At 38.6% G+C, this 24,959-nt stretch overlaps 1 protein-coding gene across 5 annotated transcripts in view; it reads left to right on the top strand.

The window, feature by feature from the left end:
* Positions 1–1,855: 1,855 nt before the first annotated feature.
* The window catches only part of LOC131038527 (uncharacterized), a 78,675-nt gene continuing 55,571 nt past the window's right edge, over positions 1,856–24,959 (top strand). For 3 of the 5 annotated variants that reach the window (XM_057970978.2, XM_057970977.2, XM_057970979.2), the window contains exons 1-2: positions 1,856–5,999; positions 18,332–18,514. In XM_057970978.2, coding sequence (XP_057826961.2) covers positions 2,422–5,871 — 3,450 coding nt within the window. In that variant the 5' untranslated portion in view covers positions 1,856–2,421 and the 3' untranslated portion in view covers positions 5,872–5,999; positions 18,332–18,514. Of the gene's footprint in view, positions 6,000–18,331; positions 19,805–24,959 lie in introns of those variants that run through there. The other 2 variants (XM_059213049.1, XM_059213048.1) reach the window with 2 other exon arrangements.

Genomic DNA, 24,959 nt, shown 5'->3' with positions numbered 1-24,959 from the left:
ACTTCATTATTCGTCCCATGTGGAAGACATTGCTTCCCTCTAGCCATTATCACCCCCTGATAATCCTTAGCAACACACCCCGCACCTGAAGGTCTTAGGTTTCCCTTTGCCACATCATCGAAATTAATTTTAATCCAACTTGGTTTTGGTGGAGTCCAAGCTGAATCTTTCCCATCCATCTGCATCGACTTAACACGAGAAAGCCCATTAATGGGCGAATTTTGCTAACAAATATTGTGTCAATTCATATACAACTTTTATGTTCATGGCCATGGTTCTAGATGCTAAGGAAGACAAAGAAAGCATGAAGAAGATAATGGAGGCCCTGATATGGTCTTGATGGTGGTTGGGTATGTAAAGTTTCCTAGATATTGTTGTCATCGAGCTTAACCTTCTTCCACAAAATGGAGCTTGGTGGAGAATATATCAGAGGTTGAATGGGCCATGAATTCTATTTGTGATTGGGAGATGAGAGAGGATGAAGATGTAAGGAAAAACAAACATAGTGGGGAATTGACTTCCCTTCAGATGGTGATGCATGCCACCCCCAACATAGTCATTAACTCAACCTTTGCCTTGGTGGAATTAAAAATAAAAATGGAGATGGAGGAGAAGAAGAATGATCAACATGTAGCATGAAATAGCTCTACACACTTTGATATAGGCTAGGAGATAGGTTTTATTATTGTGCATAAGTGATGATTCCACGAGGGACCTTTTGGCTATGTCCCTTGTTTTCTTCACTATCTGACCTAGGTTTTGGTTCTTACTAAGCATTACAATGATGTATTGTTGGTGCTTGTATTCAGGTGTGGTCCCTTAGCCATTTAATAAAATAAATAAAAAATAAATCATAGAATAAAAATTATAATATTTATTATTGGAATGTTAAGATATATAGAAATTTGTTTTTGATTGGAATTATGATATAAGTGATTGATTTTTCGTTTTTATTTATTTTTTATTTTTTTAAGCTAAATTCATAGCCATGTTCATATTGATATCTTTTTGTACAAGGGAAGAACACCAATTATTGTCCATGTTCTAATAACAATTCACTCCTTGCACACCCAACCCCCCAATTACTAACTTTAAAGAAACCAAGAAAATGAAAATAAAAGCCCATTAATAAGTTTCACATGTACCAATAGTCGCCCATTTTTTAGTATTTTTGGACCATAATTGGCCCTTTTGTGCACCTTTATTGGTATCCATAGCGTACAACTACTGGGGCATTTGTGCATAAGTATTGGCAATTTTAAGTGAATGAATTATTAGGGCATCTTTAAGTAGGTATCAAGTGACACTTTGAAATGTATATTTTTTGACCCTTGCGTGCATAACAGATCTCACATCGTGCATTGTTACTACCTAGAAGCCAAAACAATAGCTATAAGCAGTTAAGTTGCATGTAGAGAGAACGAAAAAAAAATCGTCAATCGTCAAAATCCAATATATCGTAGAATCTGTGGGTGCACAACATTAGCTATAACAACTATTCCTACACTTCCCCTAGACGAAAGTAAGGTTTACAATTCAAAGTAGTCCAAATTTTACAAAGAATAGATTAAAATCTTATCTTAGAAAACATTAGCCTCTACATTTTTAGTTTTGAATTTTCAATTATATTTTAGATTTAGACCTTTTTCTATTAGTTTAAAGATAAAAATTATAATTATAATTATTATGATTAAAATCCATCAAAAATCACTAACTACTAAAAAATTCTAGGATATAAAATTCATGAAAATATTTTTTCAATATCGTTTCTTTCCATTTAAAATTAAAAAATACCAGTAACTACCTATAAATTTATGAAACCACTTAATTATCAAAGAATTCGTTTCAGAAAAAAATTGAGTGGCGGGAGAATTGTTGTGGCAGCCGACTCACCGAGTGCTATTCTGTCGTTCATTTCGTTTAGCAGAGAGAGGGCACTCATAATGATCTAACTGCATTCTCTTCCTCGTTCCAGCTCAGGAACAGAAATGCCTTCTTCAGAATATTTGAAGCGAGCACGAATGTTTTCCTCCAAGGCAAAAACAAACCCAAAGTACAAATGAGAAAGGGCAAATGATTTCATTGGGAGTGCAGCGAGGGCCAAATTGCTAGGGTCTGTCATGGGTGAACCGACATTACACATACAAGGACTCTGCGCTCGGAGATTTAAGATACCTATATTGGCTGAAATGCTTGTGCAATTCGACTTTTTAATGAAAACAAAAATACATTTTTTACCATACTCATATTATTGCATGGTTGAATGCATGGCACTCTTATGGAGTCTACAGTTTTCAGCTGGCTTGCTGTAACTTATATCAGTCTAGATTTGGTGTTAAAGCAGGAGGAGTTGTATAGAAGTAAAACATCAAGTCTTGGTGACATGATCTGAGTGACAACGGTTCCTTCCATTTCAGGCAGATGAGAGGAAAGGAGGGACATGAGTTGGGGAAAATGGGAGAGGGAGAGGTAGAAGGAAAGATGATGGTGCGGGGTGCGTATGAAGCAGAAGATGGATTGGAGAGGGTCATGCTGGAAGCATGGAGGGAGAGGGAAAGGAAGGGGCAGAAGCATTTTAGTTGTACCCTCCCTCAGTCCCCTCATGAATACCAACGGCTAATCCAAGCCCTTCTCTATGCCATCTTGACCCAACAGCAGCACCAAGCCCAAATTGACCTTACCTACCTGAAAGCTATAGTTACAGATGGCTATGCCGCATTGGTCCACCTCCTTATTAAGCTGGTGAATGAATGCTATCCCAAGCTGCTGGAGCATGCAAAGCGTCAACTCATCTGGATTTTTACACAGCTGGTGGAATTACAGGCCACGGATGTGCAACTCCTCTGTCTTTCTCTGCTCAGAAGAATTGGCGGAGGGGACTTTACTCCGCCTAACCTCTGGTTAGCGCTCGAGATGGTTCGCATACTGCAGAGCAACTGGGTTTGGGTTACGGGCAACCAGGGAGTGCTTGCAGGCGCGCTTTTCACTTACTTATGTTTACTGCGAGATCACTTGAAGTTAAAAGGGGCATCTTTTAGTGTTTTGAAGAAAACTGAAACTGAGTTGTGTGTTAGGATTTTGAGGGAGAGGTTTGAGGATTGTCTTTGTATTGGGAGGGAACTTGTGAGGCTTTTGAAGGACGTGGCCTGTGTTGTCGAGTTTAACTTGATTTTGAAGAACTTGTTGGCCAATCCAGGGGTTGTTTCCCAATTGTATTCGAGCAGGACACCTGTTAGGTATGTGGTGTCCAGGGTGACGCCAGAAATGGAAATCCAAATTCGGTTTATGTTGACCCATGTTAAGTGGGGTAACCAGATAAGGTACCAGGCATGGTTTGCTAATCGGTTTCTTGTTGCCCCTGAAAGTGAAACCCTAATTTGTGATCTCATTAGGTTTATTTGCTGTGCACATCATCCCCCAAACGAGATACTTCAGTCCGATGTTATTTCCAGGTGGGCGGTTATTGGGTGGCTTTTGAAATGTTGTAGGAGTAATTATGTCAAGGCTAATGCTAAGTTGTCATTGTTTTATGACTGGCTTTTTTTCAGAAATCAGACAGATAATATCATGAATATTGAGCCTGCCATTCTTGTAATGGTCCATTCAATTCCCAAGTATAAAGATATTACACAATCACTTTTGGAGTTTTTGTTTCTTCTGATGGAGAATTTTGATCCTGATAGGAGGGAGCTTATTAATCGAGGCGTGTCTGCTTCGTTTGAGATATTGATCAGAAAGGGTGTTGTCCAGTCATTGGATCCGTTATTGTCATGTAACCTTATTGCCCCTTCCCTTAGAGAGAAACTTGCCTCCTATTCCGTGGCAGTCAATACCAAGATTGACCACAGTATTGCAGTAATCACCGAGACAAAGATGACAGAGGCGGCCACCAAGACCAAGATTGATTGTAGCGTTGCAGAGATTCTTGGAAAGAAGACCACAGAGGTGGCCATGGTAAGTAGTAGAGAGCAGTCTGTGTTCGGGTTGCAATTGGTAGGTCAAAGTTCAGCGTCTACTAAGTGCCCCAGAGGGAATCAGTCTCATGTTCCAGAACGTAGGAAAATAGATTCAAGCCACAAGAATTTGGATATGGCTAGCACTGAGAAAATAAAGAGATCGCGTGATGATGATGTAGGTGATACTGTACAACAGAAGAGAATGTGTTTAGATGATGTAGAAAGTACTGTGCAACAGCATATAAAATGTAGTGATGATGTAGTAACTGCGGTGCAGCAGAAGAAAATGCCTGTTGACGAATCAAAAAACATTTCTGTAAATAATCTTCTTGAAACTGCGAAGAGGTCAGATGAGTCTGCCATTGACATGCTTGATAAAATATTAATGTTGTTTTTGGGCATTCCTGAGCAAGATGTTGATGGTCCGGTAGGAGGATATAACCTTTCCAATCTTTCTGCAGACTCTTCTCCAGAAATCACTGGAGATTTAGCTCTGCGGATAGAAAATACATTAAAGGTTGGTGGGCATGAGATGTTTTTACCACTTACTCATACAGCAGATGGATTGGAAAGGGATGAAATATTGTCTGCAACTTCTGTTGTTCTTCGCATCTATACCTTGTATCAACACCCAAAATTGCAAGAAATGCTTTTATTTTGGCATAAAACTGGTTTAGCTGTTGGTCCACGATTACTAAGTTATGCATCTACTCTTGCTAATGAACTAGAGCAGATATCAGGTATGAAACCTATTATGGACAAGTGTTCTTTAAACCAAAATTTGCATGGATTGGATGACTTATTGACAAATGCTATACAAGAGGAGCATGGATTAACTGACATAAACAAGGGTTCAGTAAATAGTAGATCACAGAGATCACAGTCTCTATTGAAGTGGCAAGCTCAAAAGTACTCCCTTTATGCATGTGCGAAGAAAGCTACTTTCAGTTGCGTACAACTTACAGAGAATATTGGGATGGAACAATTTTCCATTATGGTGGAGGAAGCTTTTAGAGCATATAAACAGTTTCTTGTTATGACTAATATTTCTACGCCCATGCCTCCAGTGTTTGATTCGAACCAGAACAGGATGCTACTGGTAGAAAAATTAGATGGATGCTTAGGAAATCATGAAGTTCTCATCAATCAAAATGCAAGTAATGCATTGTTAAAAGATTTACGAATATTGTGTTTATGGAGTGTCAGAAGGTTACAACAGGTTTTTAGAAGCATTTTCTGTTACCTATCAGATTTATCCACTGGAAAAGAAGGTGTAATTCGGTTGCTTGTGTGCTTTATGGTTCCTGCAGAACTCTTGAGATTTGAAATTAAACTAAGCCTGAAGGAATTTTCTATTTTTGGACAGGATCCTCAAAATCTTTGTGCTTTAATAAAAAGTTCAGTTGACTGGGATTTTACCGAACAGCAGTGTTTTTGGCATTTACTGATATCTGAATTACAAGTCTGCCAGGTTCCATTTATGATGACACTCTTGAGATTTTGTGCTGACACTTTGAATCCTTTGGTGCATGCTGGCACAATTTCTGGTCTTCTCACATTCTTAAGGTCCCAGACTCCATCGGCTGAGCTTTTAAATGCCATCGTATGCCTACCTAAAAGATTTGCAAATTTTGCAGCTTCTGTAATAGCAAGTTGGTTGGTGTCGAAAAGGTCAGCAGTCATCCCATGCCTAACAGACTGGACAAATGCTTGCATGGACGACATTCAGACTACAAATGTGGGGAACGGATCTTGTACTGAGAAATTGAATTTGGCTACAATTAGAGCCTTAATACATTTTCTTGACAGTCATGATGGGGATGAGAACATGTGTTCCAAAAGTTCAACAATTTTATGTTTTCCAGAAATCAAGGCCAGCCTATTAAAACTGGTCAGCAATATTGGCTTCAGATAAATGGTTGCTACAAACAACAGAACTTGATCTGTGAAATTATTTTGGAAACACCCAGCTTGCTGATTAAACTGTATTTATTCAACTTTGGTGCAACACTCGTGTTATAAAAGCATCTTCAGGTCTTCAAGGTAATATTTTAAGTTATTAAGAGGAAGTCTCCTTTTCCTTTAGGCCTTTAAAAATTTAAAAAGTGACTTTTGGGGTTCTAATATTAACTGTTGCAAGAGAGTTTTTCTTGAAAGTAGGCTGCATATTTCATATCTTCAATCGACTATAGTTCATACTTATAATTTTTTTCTAATTTCAAGCATTGACAAATGTTTGCAGTAAAGGGCTTTTTCCATTGACTTTCTCATTGTTTTTTGCATAATAGAAATTCATCAAATCTGGCAGCTTAGCCAAAGAGAATAATCATAATTTTGTGTATGCGGTGTGCTTTATTTGGGAGCTTTTAACCAAAAAAGAAGAAAAATTAGAATGACCTCTTTGTTTTGTTCAAAGAGAAAGTGGGAGAGAGGAATTGCAGATTTTGTTGAGAAAAATTACATATTCATGTCAAAATTTTAAACACAAATGCCATTTCCCAATGACTGGAAATCAACTAGAGCCCTAAATGAGGCAAAAGGGTTATAGACACACCATTTATGATTATTCATATAACTTATAAGTGAATTGAACAGGGTAGTGTTGTGACCTTTTCACACATCGCCCCATTGCAAATGGGGACCCCCTTCTTTTTTGGTCCTCTCGGTCTTTTGGTTGTGGTTTTCTAGGTCTTTTTGTAGTAATCCCTTTGGTCTCCCTAGGTCTGCAAATGTTCAGACAAATTCTGATGAAGTTTGCAAGTGTTTTGAGTAAATTTGGCCGAGTTTGGAGCTTGTTTTCTCTATTTTAGGGTTTTTGCCCTTTAGAATTTGATTTGAAACCATTTGCTTAGGGTTTTTGGAAAATCTGAACGTTGCAATGAAGTTAGAACCCTTCAAAGAAGCTACCAGTGAAATTTGAGCAAATTCTGAGCTCTTACTATTTTTAGTAAGTTTCACTGCATCCTGGATTGACTTGTTTTTGCGTGTAAACAAACATACTATTTTTAGTAAGTCTATTTTTGGTAAGTGTCATCTTGTCCTGATTTGCCCTAATTTGATGTTCGGAAGTACTTACTATTTTAAGTAAGTCTATTTTTGGCAGGTCCATCTCTGGTAGTGGTCAGGACATTTGATGACAAAGCATTCCTAAAAATCCAAGTCCAAATCCAGAAAGTTGAAAAAGCAGGCAATTGATCAAAAAAATGGTCTGGATTTCTTTCCCGAAGTGGAAAAAACATGAAAAATGGAGACCCTTTTTCACACATCGCCCCAACTTGGCGCTAAAACCATGAAGAGGAGGAAATTCCGCTCAGTATATGACCTCAACTTGGCGCTAAAACCATGAAGAGGAGGAATTTCCTCCCACTTGCAAATTCCTCCTCCATGAAGAAATGCGCCAAGTTGAGGTCATGCAGGAATTTCCAAATTTGCGAAAATCCTTCACCATGGCAAAATGACGCCCAAGATAGGAGAAGGGCTCTAAAAAGGGGTATATAGGAGGTGTTGTGACCTTTTTCACACATCACCCCATTGCAAATGGAGACCCTCTCTTTTCTTGCTTTCTAGGGTTTTTGTTAGTAGCTCGTGGCCTTCCGTCTCAGTTTTGCCAAGCCTTGCCTAGTTTTAAGCGGCTCAAGTCCTAAGGATTGAAAGTTAGTTTTTGCAAATCATGTGATTCCAGAATACGAACACCACCAAAGTGCTTAGAAAGGCCAAAGGACGAAGATCGCAATTGATTTGGACGAATTTGGACAACTTTCTATTTTTAGAAAGTTTGCTTTTTTGCTTTTTCCTATTTTTAGGAAGTTTTGTTTTTGCCGTTTTTAGCCCGATCCCTGGTATGGCTATTATTTAGAAAGTTTTTCCTATTTTTTAGGGATACCTGCTTTTTGCTTTTTCGGGATGGGAATCTAGGGTTTGCACTAACACCACCGACCTGCTTCGATCGGGACCCAAAATTTCCAAGTTTTGACCTTAAAAGCTAGTTCGCTACATTTTAGGGGTTGTATTGCTTCAGATGGTTTGCCTAAATATGGATTTCAAATTTCAAGTCAATCGGGTTAAATTTGGTTAAATTGTGAAATTTTGAAATTTTCTAAATTTTTCTAAGTCTGGCTAATGGAAGGTGTTGAGTGTTGTGGCAGGTGTTCATCAAAAGTCCGCCATATTGGAAAAGATGATCAAGGACCGCCATGAAGCTATGCTTGAAAGTCCGCCATGCAATGAAGAAGGAGCATCAAAAGTCCGCCATGTTGGAAAAGATGATCAAGGACCGCCATAAAGCTATGCATGAGACCTTCCAAAAGTCCGCCATGCCTTGGTAGTCATGCCTCAAAAAAGTCTGCCTTAAAGGTTGTCCTCCCTAAAACTCCGCGCTATGATGAAGGGTCATCAAAAGTCCGCCTAGAGGAGGTAGACCAAAACTCCGCCATATAGGAGAAGACATAAAAGTCCGCCCTAGGAGATGTATTGGAGAGACCCACCAAAAGTCCGCCATGCCTTAGGAGATACCTTAAAACTCTGCCCTGCGTAGGAGATGCCTCAACAGTCCGCCCAATTTTGATGGATAAGATGGTGGGGTCAAGAAAGTCTGCCCTCATGAGAAGTTGAAGCCCAAGCAAAGTCTGCCTTGCTTGAGGTAACATCAAACTCCGCCTTCCTAAAGTCCACCTTGGAGAGGGGGTTTGAAAGTCCGCCATGTTGAACACTTGAAAATCCGCCATGATGAAAAGGAAAGAAGTCTGCCAAACATGAAGTCCGTCCGCCATGAAGAGAGCTTCAAAACTCCGCCTTATGCCTTGGAGTCAAACAAAGTCAACAAGTTTGGAGTGATGTCATCAAAATCCATAAAGATTTCGAACTTAAAAAAACAAAATAGAAAGTTTTTTTTGAAAGGGAGTATTGGAAGATTGCCAAAGATTTCGAACTTAAGAAACCAAAATAGAAAGTTTTTTTTGAAAGGGAATATTGGAAGATTGCCAAAGATTTCGAACTTGTAGCCAAATTAGAAACTTTTGGAAGATATTTTCTTCAAACTTGGAGAGATGGCAACACTTTCCTAAAGAGTGAAGTTAAAATTGGAAACATGAGTTGGACGATTTTAAGGTATTTCTAATTGAAGATTCAACTTTGTAGTAACTTCATTTCTACACTAAGAAGTTCGAAGTTATTAAGGAGAGCATAGTAAAGTATTTTCAGATTGGAGTTCATCTGAAGAAATTTCGACATTACTTACAATTGGGCAAGCTTTTTTTTTTGGCAAGAGTTTCACAGATTTTCGAGAAAAGCCAACCAGTATAAGGAAGAATTGTTGAATCCTTCCTGAATTTTCTGAGTACTTTTGAGAAATTTCCAGCCTTACTTCCATCCATTCGAAGGTGAAATTGAATTCATGATGCAGATTTATGTATTTTCTGAGTATTTTTCAGAGTTTGAGAAATGATGCTTAATTAATTTATTCGAATTTCTAGGGGAGGAAAATCATTTTTTGGCTAAGTATAAGAAAGTTTTCGAAGTTATAACACTTGGTGTTGATTTACGATCACAACCATCCTTGAGATTGAAGGGTTTTCAAATGAAATTTCAGTTTTTATGGCTAAGTATGAGAATAAAATGAAAATTTCAAACACTTAGCCATTTCGCAGCCCCATTATTTTCTTCAAATTACGAATTAATTCCTAACTTAAAATTTCATTGTCTGTTTGCAGATCCTAGGCACTATGAATTTCAAGTGGATAAAGATGCTCCTCCGGAGTCAAGGATGACTTCGAAATGGAAAAATGTTAGCGACATCAACCTCGGACACATCAATCTGAGGGAATTTAAGAAACGGATGTTTGGTCTGGACAACCTTGTGCCTACCACAACCGCACGAAAGATGATGAAAAGTGGCATCGTGCATGTTGCTGGTTTTCTCCCCACCATGCAATGCATTGAATTAGTAGTTGAATGTGCTAAACATTACAACCCCGCCAGTAAGGACATTGTTGCACCTGATGGAAGAGTGCTGGCGAACATCAGTGATGAGGCCATCAGAGAGGCCTTCAGGATCCTAGAGTACCACAACACGGTGTATGTAACAAAGGATGAAGCTGATAGCATGTATCAGGACCACTTGGAGGAATTTGATGCCATAGTCAACCATTCTTGGTGGACAAGCCAAGGAAGGGCGCCTCCAAACTTCAAAGGAAGAGCCTGGTAAGAGCATATTTCAAGGAAGACATTGGAGACATGATCGTCCTGCTCAACAAAATAATGGGAAATCCGCAAGGTGCTCCATTCGAGCCCTGGATGTATTATCTCGTTAATGAGATAATGAATGGAGCAAAGATGATAGACTGGGCCCAGATGATTAGCGACAGCCTAGACAGCCAGCTGAGGAACCTAGAAGTGAATAGGACCTTCTTCATGAGCTCGTACCTGTTTTATTCTTTGGCCATAACCTACAAATACAGAGGTCTCACGTGTAGAGGAGAAGTAGGGAACAAAGAGAACCAGTTTCCAGTTTATGATTGCTATCCCCAGCTCCATATGGAAGAAAAGTTCCATTTTAAAAGAGTGAATGATACCTTCCTCATGCACATCACTCGGACATTGCAAGGTGGACTGCACCAGAGACTCTCTCAAGAGTCTATGGACTTCATCAGTCAATTCGAGTATTGGTATATCCAATATCCAAAGTTCACTTACCTCCGAATTCAGGGATTCTCTGGGTCTCCCTACAAACTTCCAGCTTACCCTACTAACCGAGTTGTGTTGCTCGAGGTTGTGAGGCAATTGGAAGGGTATATGGCGATTTAAAGGGATAAACAGAAGAAGGCAGGAACTTCCTCTCTTACAATTGGTAATGGGCTGGAAACATGTCCATCGTTACAAGCTGCTGCGACTGCTGAGAAGGAGCTAGCCTGGTATCCCTTTTATCAGTACAAGGCAAGAAGGAATTTCGATCCATTCCACAGAATAAAGAAGGTCAAAGGAATGACATTTGAACACAGGGCTGATCTAGAAGATTATTGGGCTAACGCAGCCGATAGTTTTGAGATCAGGAAGAGGTTTTGGTCGAGAATTCCTTTGAGCATGGTAAGAGCAACAAAGGTATTCAGAGTTGCTGACCAAGTAGAGGATAGCCTTGAGCTTCAGCAACCAGGCTTTGAAAAGATGAAGAATGAACCACTAGTTTTGATAGATTGGGCAGAAGGTGAGAAATCAGATCTAGCAGACCTCATGAGGACGGTGGTTGAGTATTCTAGGTGGTGGACATCTGAAAGGACAAGGCAATTAAAATCCAAAGGTGTGACCTTGACCTATGAATTGATGGGAGTGGATGACTCTTTGTCCTCCAAACCTTGTACCTCTGCAGGTAATGCCCGAAATCCAGAAAGTGTTGGGTCTCAGAAGAGGAAGGAGTTAGTTGGAAGCTCTGTAAAGGTCACAGGAAAGAAGATTGTAGGAGAAAGAAGGGAGTCCAGTGAAGGCCAGTCCATCCTAGGTGTCACTTCTATCGTACCCGATCATAACGCAGTTGGGGAGCAGGAGATGAACATGTGCATGATTAATGATGAAGTGAGAGTGCCTTCTCCTTCGGTTGAGGACGTAATGAAGGAAGTTGTCCAAAGTCCGGACAGAGAGCAAACTGAAGCGCCTACAGTCTTCTTAGATGGCATAGCTGCAAACCCGGGAGGGATAGATGATGAATTTGACCAGAACACCGTAGAGCAATCAACTATCCCGGATTGGCTAAGGGAAAGAATAAAGGCTAAGGTCCCTAAGGAGGTGTGTTCGGAAGAAATCACAGCAACATTTCTAGAGAAGGTAAATGAGCCAGCTATAGCTAAACCATCTAAGCCTGCCAAAAAGTTTTCTTTAATCCAGAGAGATAGTGCAGGATTCAGGACAGTCCAGATAACAGTGCCTAAAGAAGGAAAAACTAGGGACAACGTTGCCGCAGATGATTACAAGATCACCACCATAGAGCTGGGTAAGCCCACCCAAGACCAAGAGGTCTAGTATTTCGATGACTCTTGTAACGCTCTGAAGGCAAGTTTAGCTCAGGAGAATGAGAAGAGAAAGAAGGTTGAAGAAGAGAACCATCAATGGAGAAAGTATGTTCTCCATCTTACCGGGCCACTTAACCATGAGATCCCGATTACCCCTCCACAGCCTCTTCAGCAAGAATCGATGAAGGATTATGAGGATATGAAGGGTACGTTCACACAGGCCAAAGAGTGGATTTCAGATGCTTCAGCACGTGCAGATATATTGGTAGAAAATTTAGTGTCAGCACATGAGTCGGCCTCTTCACTGGTCAGTCGTATCCAGGATCTAGCTACCAATTGGGAGGACATGGAGGAAATTCAAGATGAAATACTTCCTCATCTGAAGGTTATTCGAGGTTTGTCGAAGAGAAGTCTGGTAGATGCAGGTGTCATACAAGCTGGAGATAGGTATGACTTCAACACCTGGTATTATGCCTTTTACCTGATTGAAGTTTTGAAGAAATCCGAGACCAAGTGCTTTGAGACAGAGGAGAGTGTCAGGGAGATTTTGAGCAAGGTGTTTCATGTAGCGTCTGAGATTTGGAAGAAAGAGAGTATAAGGGAAAAGCACTTGCAGGCAGAGAACCTGAGAGCCAGGATTCAGTCAAGCTTCTTCAAGGATTCAGGGATGATTGACAAGGGCGATCTTTCAAAGATTGCAAACTTTCTCTTCATCGATGAAAACTTTCTTGCCTAGGCGGTTGAGTGGGAAGGTATCCTCGCCACATGTACCGATGATGTGGACATCATCGACTTCCAAATTAGCAGTTTGCCAAGTGTCACTATGGAGGAGGTCAGGCTTATTGTGTCTAGGTACATCAAATCTACGAAAGAGGAAAGTAGGCGCTTACCCTAGTGAGGTTAGCAGCTGTGCCACGTGTCACTTTCTTTTTCATTCAAACTGATAGCGTTTTAGGAAACCCTTATTAGGGTTTATAGCTTTCAATCTTGGCCCTTGATCACTGTTTGATCTTGGTTGTTCATTTATTTTTGAAAAACTATATAAGGCTACCTCCTCTTATTTGGAGAGTGTGAGGTTTTTTGATGTATTGTTGCGTAAGGTCATTTCCAGATAATAAATTGCATGTGCGCTTGCTTTGTAATCCCTATTGTTTGAATGATTTGCATGGTTTCAATTTCCTCAACACTCAGTTAAAATTAATCTAGATTTGCTTTCATTGCTGTTAATTTGAATGAAGGATTTTGATATTTGTCAATCAATGGTGTATCTCCGCTCATACTTTTGGTGAATGGATGATTTCCATTTCACCATGCAAAGTTAGTCTGAGCTCATCCTCTGTGCATCCCAACATCTTAATCATAAGCACAACCCATTGAAGATTGCACCGGCTTTGTGTAGTTGTCCCTAGTGTGGCGAAGCAAGGTTTGGTTTCTCAAGAGCACCCAATTGATACCGTCTCTGGAGTTTGTAGGATTAGATTAGCCCTCTCAAACCCTATCCCTTTTTCCTTTTCTTGTGAAAGTCTAAATCCCTAGAAAATCTAAAAGAAAAAAGAAGAGCCTAAAATTGCTAAATCCATCCAAGTCCGGCAGTTCAAGACAGTTGTTAAACGTAAGTCCCCCTTGAGATTTTCAGCATACACTACCCAAGAAGTTATTTCACTAAAGTCGCTTGTTCGCACATATAGACCTTGGAATCAGTAGTGATTTTTCAGGAGAGGATAGAATACCTTCGTGTATCCTATTCTAATGTTTGGTAGATGATAAAACAGACACCAACAGGAGGAAAATCCTCCTTAGACAAAAAATCATCCTCCATGTGAAAATTACGCCCAAGATAGGAGAAGGGCGTCAAAATGGCATCAAGGAGGAAATTTCCAAGAGCCTCAAAATTCCTTCTCTAGTGCAAAATATGCTCAGGTTAGAAATAGAACGTGGAAATCAAGGACAAGGAGGAAAAGGTTCAAAGTTTAAATTCTTTCCCTCCACTCAATATGTTTTCAAGGACAAAGAAGGAGCAAGGATTTCATGTTAAGGAAGATTTTTTCATCTTCACAAGAATTCCTTCCTCTCCTCAAAAGTGCGCCCAGGTATGCACAAGGCTTTGCAAAACATAAGACTTGACTAAGGTATGAAGAAATTCCTTCCTCGGGGGCAAAATGAAACCAAGGTCAAGATAGGGTGCCAAAATGATGCCAAGGAGGAATTCTTTCCTTCAACCAAATTCCTCCTCTCTTGAAATGCGCTCCAGGACAGAGGTAGGGCGCAAAAAGCGTGGTCAGGAAGGAAAATTCAACTTCGACAAAATTCCTCTTCGGTTGAAATGTATCCAAGGCAAGAAGAGGGCGCTAAAACCATGTTGAGGAAGAATTTTTCTTTTGAAGGAAATTCCTCCACGACACCAGAAATGCGCTCCAGGACAGGTGGAGAGCGCCAAAATCTAGTGAAGGAGGAATTTCTAGGTTTCATAAAATTCCTTCACCTCATAAAAAATGCGCCCAAGGAAGACAAAGAGCCACAAAATCCAGTCAAGGAGGATTTTCCTCCTAGGATGAAATTCCTTCACCCTAGTAGAATTGAGCCCAAGTGTGAAAATTTTCAAAATTCTTGGAAACAATGAAAAATTGGCTTAGTGTTGGAAATTCCTTTAGGATAGAATTCTTCAAAACAATGAAAAATTGGCGAAGTGTTGGAAATTCCTTCCTTCAGGACAAAATTCTTGGAAACATTGAAAAATTGGTTAAGTGTTGGAGATTTTCTTTCTCCAGAACTTCGGACAGGACAAAATTTCTTAGACATGGAAAAAATGGTCAATTGACAGAAAATCTTTCTACAGGACGAGGTATGCACGAGAACACAAGAAAATTCCTTCAGGACAAAAATCTCTCTAGAAAGATTTTCTCTCTCCTAGAATTCTAGGTGTACAAGATTCCTGTAGAAGTGGAAAAAAATTCTTCCAAGGCGGAAAATCTTTCAAGTAACGAGGACACTTCAATGCTGGAATTCAAATTGGAGACTGTGCCAAGTGTGTCCGTAGGAAAGTTGGAGGCCATCATCACCAGATTCGTTGCATTCGCCATAAATGAATGGGATAATGGTCGTCCATTTTTGGACGAGAATCTATTGATTGCATGAAGGCATGGTGTTGCATTTATTGCTAGTGGATACTTTGTCCTAGTAGTGGTTTATTCAATGCATGGCAGTCGTCATATTTGAGGAGGTAGTGGCTCATTAATGAATGTTGGGTGATTTTGGAGGTAGTGGTGCATTTAATGCATGTTGAGCGATGTTGCATGTAATAGGGCATTTAATGCATTATGGATGCCATTTTAAGAGAAAGGAGCAATTAATTGGTAGTGGATGTGATTCCTTCATTTATGATTATTCCCACTACATGGCGTCATGGTTGGGAATCTTTGGTCAAACCCTAATTAGGGTTTTGCATGTTTAATCTTAGCCATTGATTGGTATCTAATCTTGGCCGTCCATTTTCCTCTTGGAGGCCTATAAAAGGGGATCACCCCTTCATTTGTAAAGGGGGAGATTGTATGAAATTGTTGCGATAAGCTATTGAAGTAATAAACAGTGATATGTTGTTCTTTGATGGTATGCACTTGCATGGTTTCACTTTCCTCACTTAGTCTAGATTTATTCAAACATTTAGATGAACAAAGTTGATTGTAGTGTTTTAAGGTGACGATCGCTTGCTCATACCTTTTGTTGATAGATGATTTTTATCAACAGTGTAAGGTTGGACTGAGCTATTTTATGTGCGCTTAATTTGATTTATTGGATGAACATTGTTCTCTGATGGTGTTCATCAATTGTTTAAAATCTTTCAAACACAACCTCTGAAGATTGCACCCACTTTATGTAGTTGTTTGCTAGTAGTGAAGTGAAGTGTGGTAGATCTCATCCGAATCATTGCTATCTATTGAGTTCTTAGATTAGAATAGCTTTCCTAAACCCTTTCCCATTTTATTTTCCGCATTATCTAATTGAAAAGTCCAAAAATAAAGAGCCATTCATAGCCAAATCATTTGCCAAATCTCTTTGAAAGTTTAGAAATTTGTTAAAATCTTCTTCAAGTGTGCGTAAGTCCCCATGGATTACCAACAACATCGTCAAACGAGTCTATATCCATAGTAAAGTCGCTAGTACGCAGTTGGAACCTTGGAGTCAATGTATGATCTTCCTGCAATCTTAGCATACATCTGATTTTGATCAAGAGAGGATAAAGTGACCGCTGGAAAACTTTATTCTGTGTTGGTGTGGTCACAAAACACCGGCCAATAGGTAGGTAGATCAGTGGAAAAGTAATGCTCCATGCAAAAGTGTATTAATGGTGAGTTGAACACACAAACATACATGGATGGTTTAGGGGTGTCTATGTAAAGAAAATGAAGAGAATAAAAAGGATCGGTAACAATATTAACTATTGAGGGAAAATTAGTGCAATGAAACAGACAAAATTTGACAAATGCCTCCTTCTAGAAATTTAGTAGGTTGAAGCCTTATTTAAAATCATTGATCTGTTGAAATAACCATTTTTCTAATCAGTTTCTAGTTGTCTGAGTTCATATAACAATTACAATCCTTGACTCGATATAATTCTCAAATAATTTTTCCAGGGAACAAAAATGCTTAGAAGGCAGATATAATCCCTCAAAACTATAACTTGAGAATTCTCAAATATTTTTCCGGGGAATAGAAATGCATAGAAGGTAGATATAATCCCTTAAAGCTGTACTTAAATAAATTATGTGATAGCTTACTGCTTTAAGGTTGTCTTCATTAAGGACATACAACACTTTCTTCTTGTTGCAATCTTTTTTTTTTTCCCTTTCTATAGATAGGTTAAGGACCCAACTACGTTGAATCTTAGCAAACATGGTTGGCAGTCATATATATACACTAATTTGCATGTAGATAATAACGTTGTCATTTCATCACCTGCATATGCACATGCAAACAGCAATATGACAAGATATAATCATCCTGACCCTGACAAATAGCTAACTGCTATAATGCTAAGTATTTGATCTGTGTATTGCCAATTCCTTGCCTTTTTTCTTATTTTGAGCCTCATCTATTATATGTTAATTTGTAATTTACTTGCATAATGTTTTAGTTTTGATTACCTCATATACTTGTATAGTGTCATGTGTTAAGTTTTGTGACCCAGATCAGTAATCAGATTTTCAGTATTTAATCGTTTTCTAACATTAAGTAAACTATAAACAAGTAAATGAAAGAATGAAAGCAAGTGCACAAGAGACCAACACAAATACCCTGGGAAAACCTCCAAGGAGGAAAAACCCAGCACTAAAGACCCACAGGTCAGATTATGTATTCAATCTTAATTATACCAATACAATACTTAGCTGGACTCTTCAGATCTGCTCCTTTTTATCATATCAGATCTGCCCCTCTAATTACACCAAGTCTGCATCAAGTCTGCTCTATAACCGAAATTAGGAACACCAAATGCCTTTAATCTCCTTGAATAAATTCGCCCAATTCTCTTCTAAATTTCGCACACTTAGTTGCAGAAGAATTTCGCTAGTTGCATGAGAATGAATGAATGATTTGTGTTTGGCAATTGATCTTTATTTATATGAGCATTTAACCCATATAACCCTAAGTCGGCCTTGATTGAATATATGCATTTTGGCGCCAAGTTAATTTAGTGTGGCGTGGTAAATATAGGGCTGGTCTTGTTTTAGGGGCACGTTATCCTTTTAGGACCGGTCCTACATGTTACCTTTAAGGGAAGGCCCCAGTCCGATAGGGGTTCGGATGTTGCCTTAAGGCAATCTGAACCTCTTTCCTAGTTACAAACAACATCATGTCCCCTCCTTGATTGTTATAGATTCTGTTTTTTGGCCTTCATTTTGTTATGGTATACACCCAAAACATTTTTGATCCCAAAATGTTAGTTTTATTTTTGTTACATTTGTCTGAAGCCAGTGAGAAGCTCCATGCCACTTCCAGCTTCTGACAAAGTTTTAACGTTAGATCCCTTGTGTGTTCTGTATTTGTAGTTTTATTTCCAGCATAGAGATGCTGGATAGACATTGTGTTACTTTCTTTATTATGGGAGGTAGGTGTTACCTTAATTATCAAATTACTTGTAAGATACTCTTAATTTTCTTATCTTTCAATTATGTTCTTCCTTTCAATGATTTTGAATAGCTTATTCCTAATGCTGACACAAACATACAGTACAGCATGGTGATTTTTATATCAAGCATATGCTAAGTTACTAACAGTGCAAAAACCAATGCTATGTAATCTGTTGACTAATTCTTCATGCATTATATATCACTCTTGACTTATTTCCCAGGCTTACAAACATTTTTTTTTGTACATTCCAAGGTATTTGTAGCTTACTACAACAGCGTTCTCTAAGAAACACTATCTCATTCAGTCCAGGAGACAAAGACACATGCAGACAGTTCCATTGGGAAATTTTGAAATAAACATGTGCTTGGGCTCCTTTTGAGTTTTGACCCTCTGCTTCAGGACCATTAATCATTTACCTGGAACAAAATATTTCAGGTTGGTGTAAGCAATTATTAATGTGCCATCACATTTTTTTTTCTTAAAATGTGAATACAGAGTTTTTGTGAAATTTTTGATGTTGTTTTAAACTTGCTGCCGACTCGCTGAGGGAACTGGGAAGTAATTCTACCGTGTTTTCATTGTTCTGACTAAACATCTTATTTTTCCTTTCTACAGTATTCTTGAGATTCCAGTTCATCATGTGCATTGCTAATTTAAAAGAAAAAATGATGCAAACACTATGAAATGTTCCCTTATTAACCTGACTGGTTTACTCATTACTGCCGGAGTGAATTCAGTTATCTTGTACTTAGTTAGGGTGTTAGCAGACCAATATTCACTGATGAATCCATTTACAAGCTTAAGCAGGTTTGAGGCAAATTGATGTCAATATATATATGCTATTTCAAACACTTGAAAGTCTGATTACTTTCTTCAGGTGGGTGTCAAACTCTTTGTGTATCAGTGTGTGGAATACATTCAGATAGACTCTACACAACTAATGATATAGCGAACTCACAATTTGACCTGCTGCGCCTCCCAGGGGGTGTTAATGACACAAAATGATGGAATTTTCCGTTGACAGACTTCAGTATGCTGCCTAGATCTGGGTGTGGTCTGCAGAGGTTCCTCCAATACTCAGATTTGGAATTAGTGAACCCAGGTCAGCCTTTAAACAAATCAAAATTCCTTCCTCGACCTCTCAAAATACTGTGTGGCGACTTTCCCACTGCTGATGAGATCTGGATGGTTGATTGATAGTCCCTCCTTTGTGTCCTTACTAGATCTTGCCCTGGAAATAAGCGGTTGGGGGTGATCGGTCCTGTAGTGAACTTACCCTCAATCTTTCCCAGCGACTAGGTTATCATATGGCCTCCTTGTGCAAGATTTATGCAACCCCGGTGAATGAAAAGTCAGTGATCTGTTTAATTCTACTGCCTATGTTGTATCCTGTCCTGGTGCCCTCAAGATGGGTGCGACCTAAGAGTGTGGGGAATAGAAGGTTCCTGTGTCTGCTCTGAACCTTATGATTAGCAATGTTTAATACCTGAAAAACTATGTTCCACCAAGTTTCTGGGATGGAGGGATGCATTTCGGAGATGGAATTTTTTGAGGCCATCTTTGGGGACGCCAAAGCAGACCGCTATATAAAAAATACGGAAAATTCTAAAACTACAGGGAATTTTCAAATATTTATATGATAACATTGATAACAATGAGACAGCATTCATCATAGAATCCTTAATGTACAACAAGAGAGCTCACATGAGAGTCCAACAAATTAATATTTTCATTGCTTATGTAATTCATTTTGGATGTGCATATGATATTGATGTAACTTTTGTTTGTGGTAGCAGTAGCTCTGCAAAATATGTAGAACATATCCATTCTATAATTGCATTTGGTTTTGAGGTAAAAATGGTAAAATCAAATGGAGACTTTCTTCTGTAAATTTTGCCTCCCAGACTGTTTAAATTGGGGGCCTAGGTTTTCAGACGAATACAATGGTGAATGAAAAACAATAAAACCGCCAATCCTATAAAAAAAATGGAGTATTACTGTCCAAATGCCTTGTTCATCTAGCATAAATAAGATAACATAAATTTATTTGATTATTAAATTTAAGTTACGTTAGGAATATTACGGATCATATTCCAGCATATGCCTTGTCCATACACAATTGACTTCCTACAACTCATTTTTAGAAATTTAAGAACTATATATGTGCAAACTCATTCTTTGAATAAAGACAGCTTGGAGACCTCTTCGTACAACTGGCAATTGACATTCTCAAACACTCTCTTTTAACTTTTGTCCTCTCTTTGTTTTGATCTAAAACCCATGCATTCTTTTGATTGAGGATACTACACAAGTCAGTTGCCCCAGAATCAACAGTCACATTCACTCCTCATATTAGGACTCAAGAATATTAGTGTTGCCCATGATGTGAGATCATTTAGTCATGCAATTAGGTTGCTGCTTCTTTTGACAACCATCTAGACCTTCTCAAACAACAATGCATACCCGCATAAACTTCAAACAGCTCTGCAGATGCCCAATAGAGAGCAAATGTGGGTTTGGGGCAACAATGCATGTGAATGTTGAGGGAACATTTTGTACGAATAGATCGACCTTAAGGCACAAAATGCAGAGAATGAATAACAAAGGAGAATTTCTCTCACAAAATTTGCCACAAGAAATATCAGTAAAAGAATTTTAAGTACTTTTTCTTGAGTAAATGTAGTTTGTTTGCTGGAAATTTCAATAAAATTTGGTGCTTAACAGTTTGAAGCAAGAATATTTGAAGTCCATGCAGTTGAGATAAGACATTCCAAAGTGGGGAATAAAATCAACGAATACAATGAATTTTAATGTCCAACCTCTAGATGCAATTATTTCATATAGTTTCCTTCAATTCCAACGAATGTAGTAACATAGATCTCTTTAAGGCTTAGGTACATTAATATCTGAATTGGCGCTACAGCTGTAGATGATAGCTGGCCATCCCAGGGACGTTCAGGGGATGGTTTGAGACATCACCAGCCGTCCCATACCTGTCCCCTTCCTGCCTATGTCTTTGGGACATGTCAACAAGATTTGTTTTCGAATGGGGATGGCTAGGAAACACCCCAAATCGTCCCCACGTCTCCGATAAAAAACCCAGGAATAAGTCCTCGGGGAACATTTCTGAAAAATGAATTTAGTTATGTAGATTAGCTCAACTTTGCAAACCCTATTCGGATTCGCGTAGATAGAGGTAGGGTTTTCATCCAAACCTCGAAAATGCAATTGAGGGGTTTCGTCCTTCTTGCATAGCATAAAAGAAACTCTCCAAAATCCAATTATGCCCTCCAAAAGACTCCCAAGCAGCTCTATACCTACTGGAAGAAAAGGGTCGAAGGCCTCAAAATTGGGTGCCAACTTTTAAATTTGAACAGTTCACTTTATTTTATTTTTTATTATTATAGTATTTATATATTATATTATTATATAATATATTTTAGTGTTAAAAAACACTATTAAAAGTTAGGCAGGATTAAGAACAGGAAAAAGAGGACATGGCACACTAGTAATCAATTTTTCATTAGGTGATAATAAATCGAGAACTTTGTTATATGACATTCCATTCATTAAACATATTTGATACGTGTAAGACAAAATAGATGGTCACACTAGCGTAGCCAATAATGCTGCTTGTGATGTTACATCTCTTACTTCCTCATCCGTGGGATCTCCTGGCATCACTTCTAGGATTAAGTATCTAATTAGCTTTGCATGGCATTAAGGCACATACGTCAGTCTTTGGAACCTTTAAAACACCTCCGTTGATAATCGTTCAATGAGCTTTAAGTTGGTTGGGAATAATTGCCAGATACGAGTTCAAAATAATGGATTCATTTAACTTGGTTATCGATAGAATGTGAACAAATTTGATACTAATCACAGTTCCTTTCATTATATATATACTTATTTTCATAGACACATGAGTATTCCTGATTTATTGATTGAATGACTGTCAAACATTTGTTTCTATAGCTCAAAAAATTCAACTGTAAGTTGTCGAATATAAATTTGAGTTAACTGGTCTATTTGTTCTCTTCCACATATGTATTCACTTGATTGGATTAACTATGGAATTTATTTTCATAAGTTTAGATGATAGGCTGATTTGTTCATTGTCTAGTTTGCAAGTTTATTTCCTCCAAGAAGGGTGACATTTTTGTCTAGATCTTTAGTTTGTTTGTGTCGTCATGATTTGCAGCAAATAATTATTATTTTTAGAGCCAAGCAATAATTTTGGATCTTCACAAGGAATTATCTAACATCACAGACAATCATTTCATATCACACTTGCATTGGCATAACCAGTAACACAAGTAGCTTTTATACTGCAATCGGTACAAGAGCATGTTTGAGGTTAGGCCATGCAACATTACTGAAATCAATTTGGTATATGTGCCATGTTTGTAGACCACAATTCAGACCCAAAGCATATAAATGAACCGTACAACTTATCTATGATTGATTGGAAATATGAGGCAGCTCAAACTTAAAAGACTTAAGCACAGAGCTAGTTGTATCTGGAGACCATTCACGTGGTTATCAATCTCTGGATGGTATGTGGAGATGAGATAGTGGTGGTACTATATAGAGAGAATTAGAGAGAACTAAGTAGCTCTCATAAAGAAAATAGCTTCATGATATCCTCGCAACATCAATGAGTCCACATGATAGAGAGAATGCGAACATAAACAGTCTTAGAATGAGTGTTGAAGCAGGTTCCTTTGCAATGAATAATGCTTCTTCCTTTTGGAAGAAAGAAAGCTTGAGCTGCAAGTCTATTGAATTCCCATTTGAAAGGTGGAACGAAGGGCAGGAACATGAAGAATACCTCTAGAAAATGCACAAATTCCAAGATAGTGCTCAGATGTGCCAAACTTTGATCAGGATTCCCAGGCCTAAATGTAGAAGATGGCAATAAGGAAGCATCCAACAGAGAAGAGAGAGAAAAATGGTTTACGAGTACCTTCATTGCATCCAAAGAGAAAAAATCGCCAAAAGAAGAAAGAGAACCATAAATAGGTTCCAAAATAAAGGCAATGTAAGCTTCCCATGCACTAAGATGGTCCCTTAAAGAGAGGCAAAGAGAGACAAAGAGAACCCCCCACCAAAAGAGGGATTACAAAAATAGGACTTATAATGGCTCTCAACATAAGTATGAGAATTGAACCAAGATCTAGGTATTCTTGTAGAAGTTGTCAACATAAACAATGATTGTGATGAATCATAGGATCCAAGAATTTTAGTTTGTGTCACTTTGTAAGTAGTAGAAGTTGAGAAAATACATCTAGAGAAGTAGATGCAACTTCATTAGAGTCATCATTAAAGAAGACAAGTATCTTCAATAGTGTCGATAATGTTGATTTTGTAACTAGGTTAGAAAAATAAATAGGATTCGGATTGCCTTAAGGCATCATTCGAATCCTTATAGGGCAGGGCCCTATCTATTGTATTTATGTGTAAAACAAATAGGGCTGGCCCCCTTATATCCTCCACGCCAAACATAAAAGAAACTCATTATAGGGCCGACCCTATATTGAAATGTACTAAGTTAAGTCTACACTCCAAACGTGTGGACCTATCCACATCATTGTTATATGCAAATATGGTTTTAGCGCCCAAGGTTAAATGGGCCAACCTAGAGATAAGTAAAAAGATGAACCTCATATATATTCCAGCCACTTGCAAGGCTTAAAAGGAATATACACATTCAGCGAATATTATCTCTGTTATCAAGCAGCGAACTACCTTCAGTGATCAGCGAATTTCATCTAGAAGACAGCAAACATATCCAATGAGCAGCGAACATATCTAGAAGACAGCGAACATCATCAATACACAACAAACCCTATTGGTATCGCAGTGGTAGCACAACGAACTTGCTCAGGAGCACAACGATCACCTTTGGAGGTCTGCAAATTCCATTTAAGGGGCAACGAACTTCATTCTTGTGACTGTAACATCGGTAGATAAGCTCTCTATTACAGTGTGCCCTAGTTTAGAATTATTACTGTGATTAGTTTAGCTTCAAGTGTGAAGCTCATTGTAAATTCAATTGGTTATTGCCTAATCAGATCTGAGGATCTGTTGTTGCTGGGTTTTTCCTCCTAGAGGGAGGTTTTCCCAGGGTACTTGTGTCTTTGTGTTCATTTTGCTTATCTCTATTTATCAGCAAACAATCTAATTAGGAGCTAATTCTGATTTCTGAGTTCTTATATTAATCTGAAAGGCCAATTTCAACATGGTATCAGAGCTCTAGGTTCGTATAGAGGTTGTGATCAGATTTGTGCTCCTATCTAACCTGCTGTTCAAAAGTTTAGTCCTCATGGCTTCTTATATTAGGGTTGAAGATAGGTTGGAAGGTCACACAAACTACTCTTCTTGGAAGGTCAAGATAATGATGGCATTGAATGATCTTGCTGAATATGTTAGCAAGAATGCTAAGGAACCTGAGAATGAAAGTGAGAAAGAAGCTTGGAAGAAGAAGGACTTCCAAGCTCAAAGGATAATAATAGACTCCATCAAAAATCACTTGGTGCCATCCATCTCCTTGAAGAAGACCGCTAAGGAGATGTTCACCACATTGGAGAAGATGTACGAAGTCAACAACACCAGCTACATACTTGCTTTAAGGAATCAGCTCTCTTACATCAAATTAGAGAAAGAAGAACCTGTTGCTGCTTACTTCATGAGAATCTCTGAGCTAAGAGATCAGCTTGCTACAGTTGGGAAGAGCGTTGAAGACAGTGACTTATCTATGACTGCCCTAAATGGTCTTCCTCCCTCTTGGGAACTGTTTGTTCAAGGAATCAGTGCCAGAGTTGAGCTTCCTAAGTTTGATCAGTTAATGGGAGATTGCATTCAAGAAGAGTCTCGGCTG

The sequence above is a fragment of the Cryptomeria japonica genome, chromosome 10, assembly GCF_030272615.1.
Source record: "Cryptomeria japonica chromosome 10, Sugi_1.0, whole genome shotgun sequence".
In the NCBI taxonomy this organism is placed as follows: Eukaryota; Viridiplantae; Streptophyta; class Pinopsida; order Cupressales; family Cupressaceae; genus Cryptomeria; species Cryptomeria japonica.
This window is presented reverse-complemented; position numbering and strand designations above follow the sequence as displayed.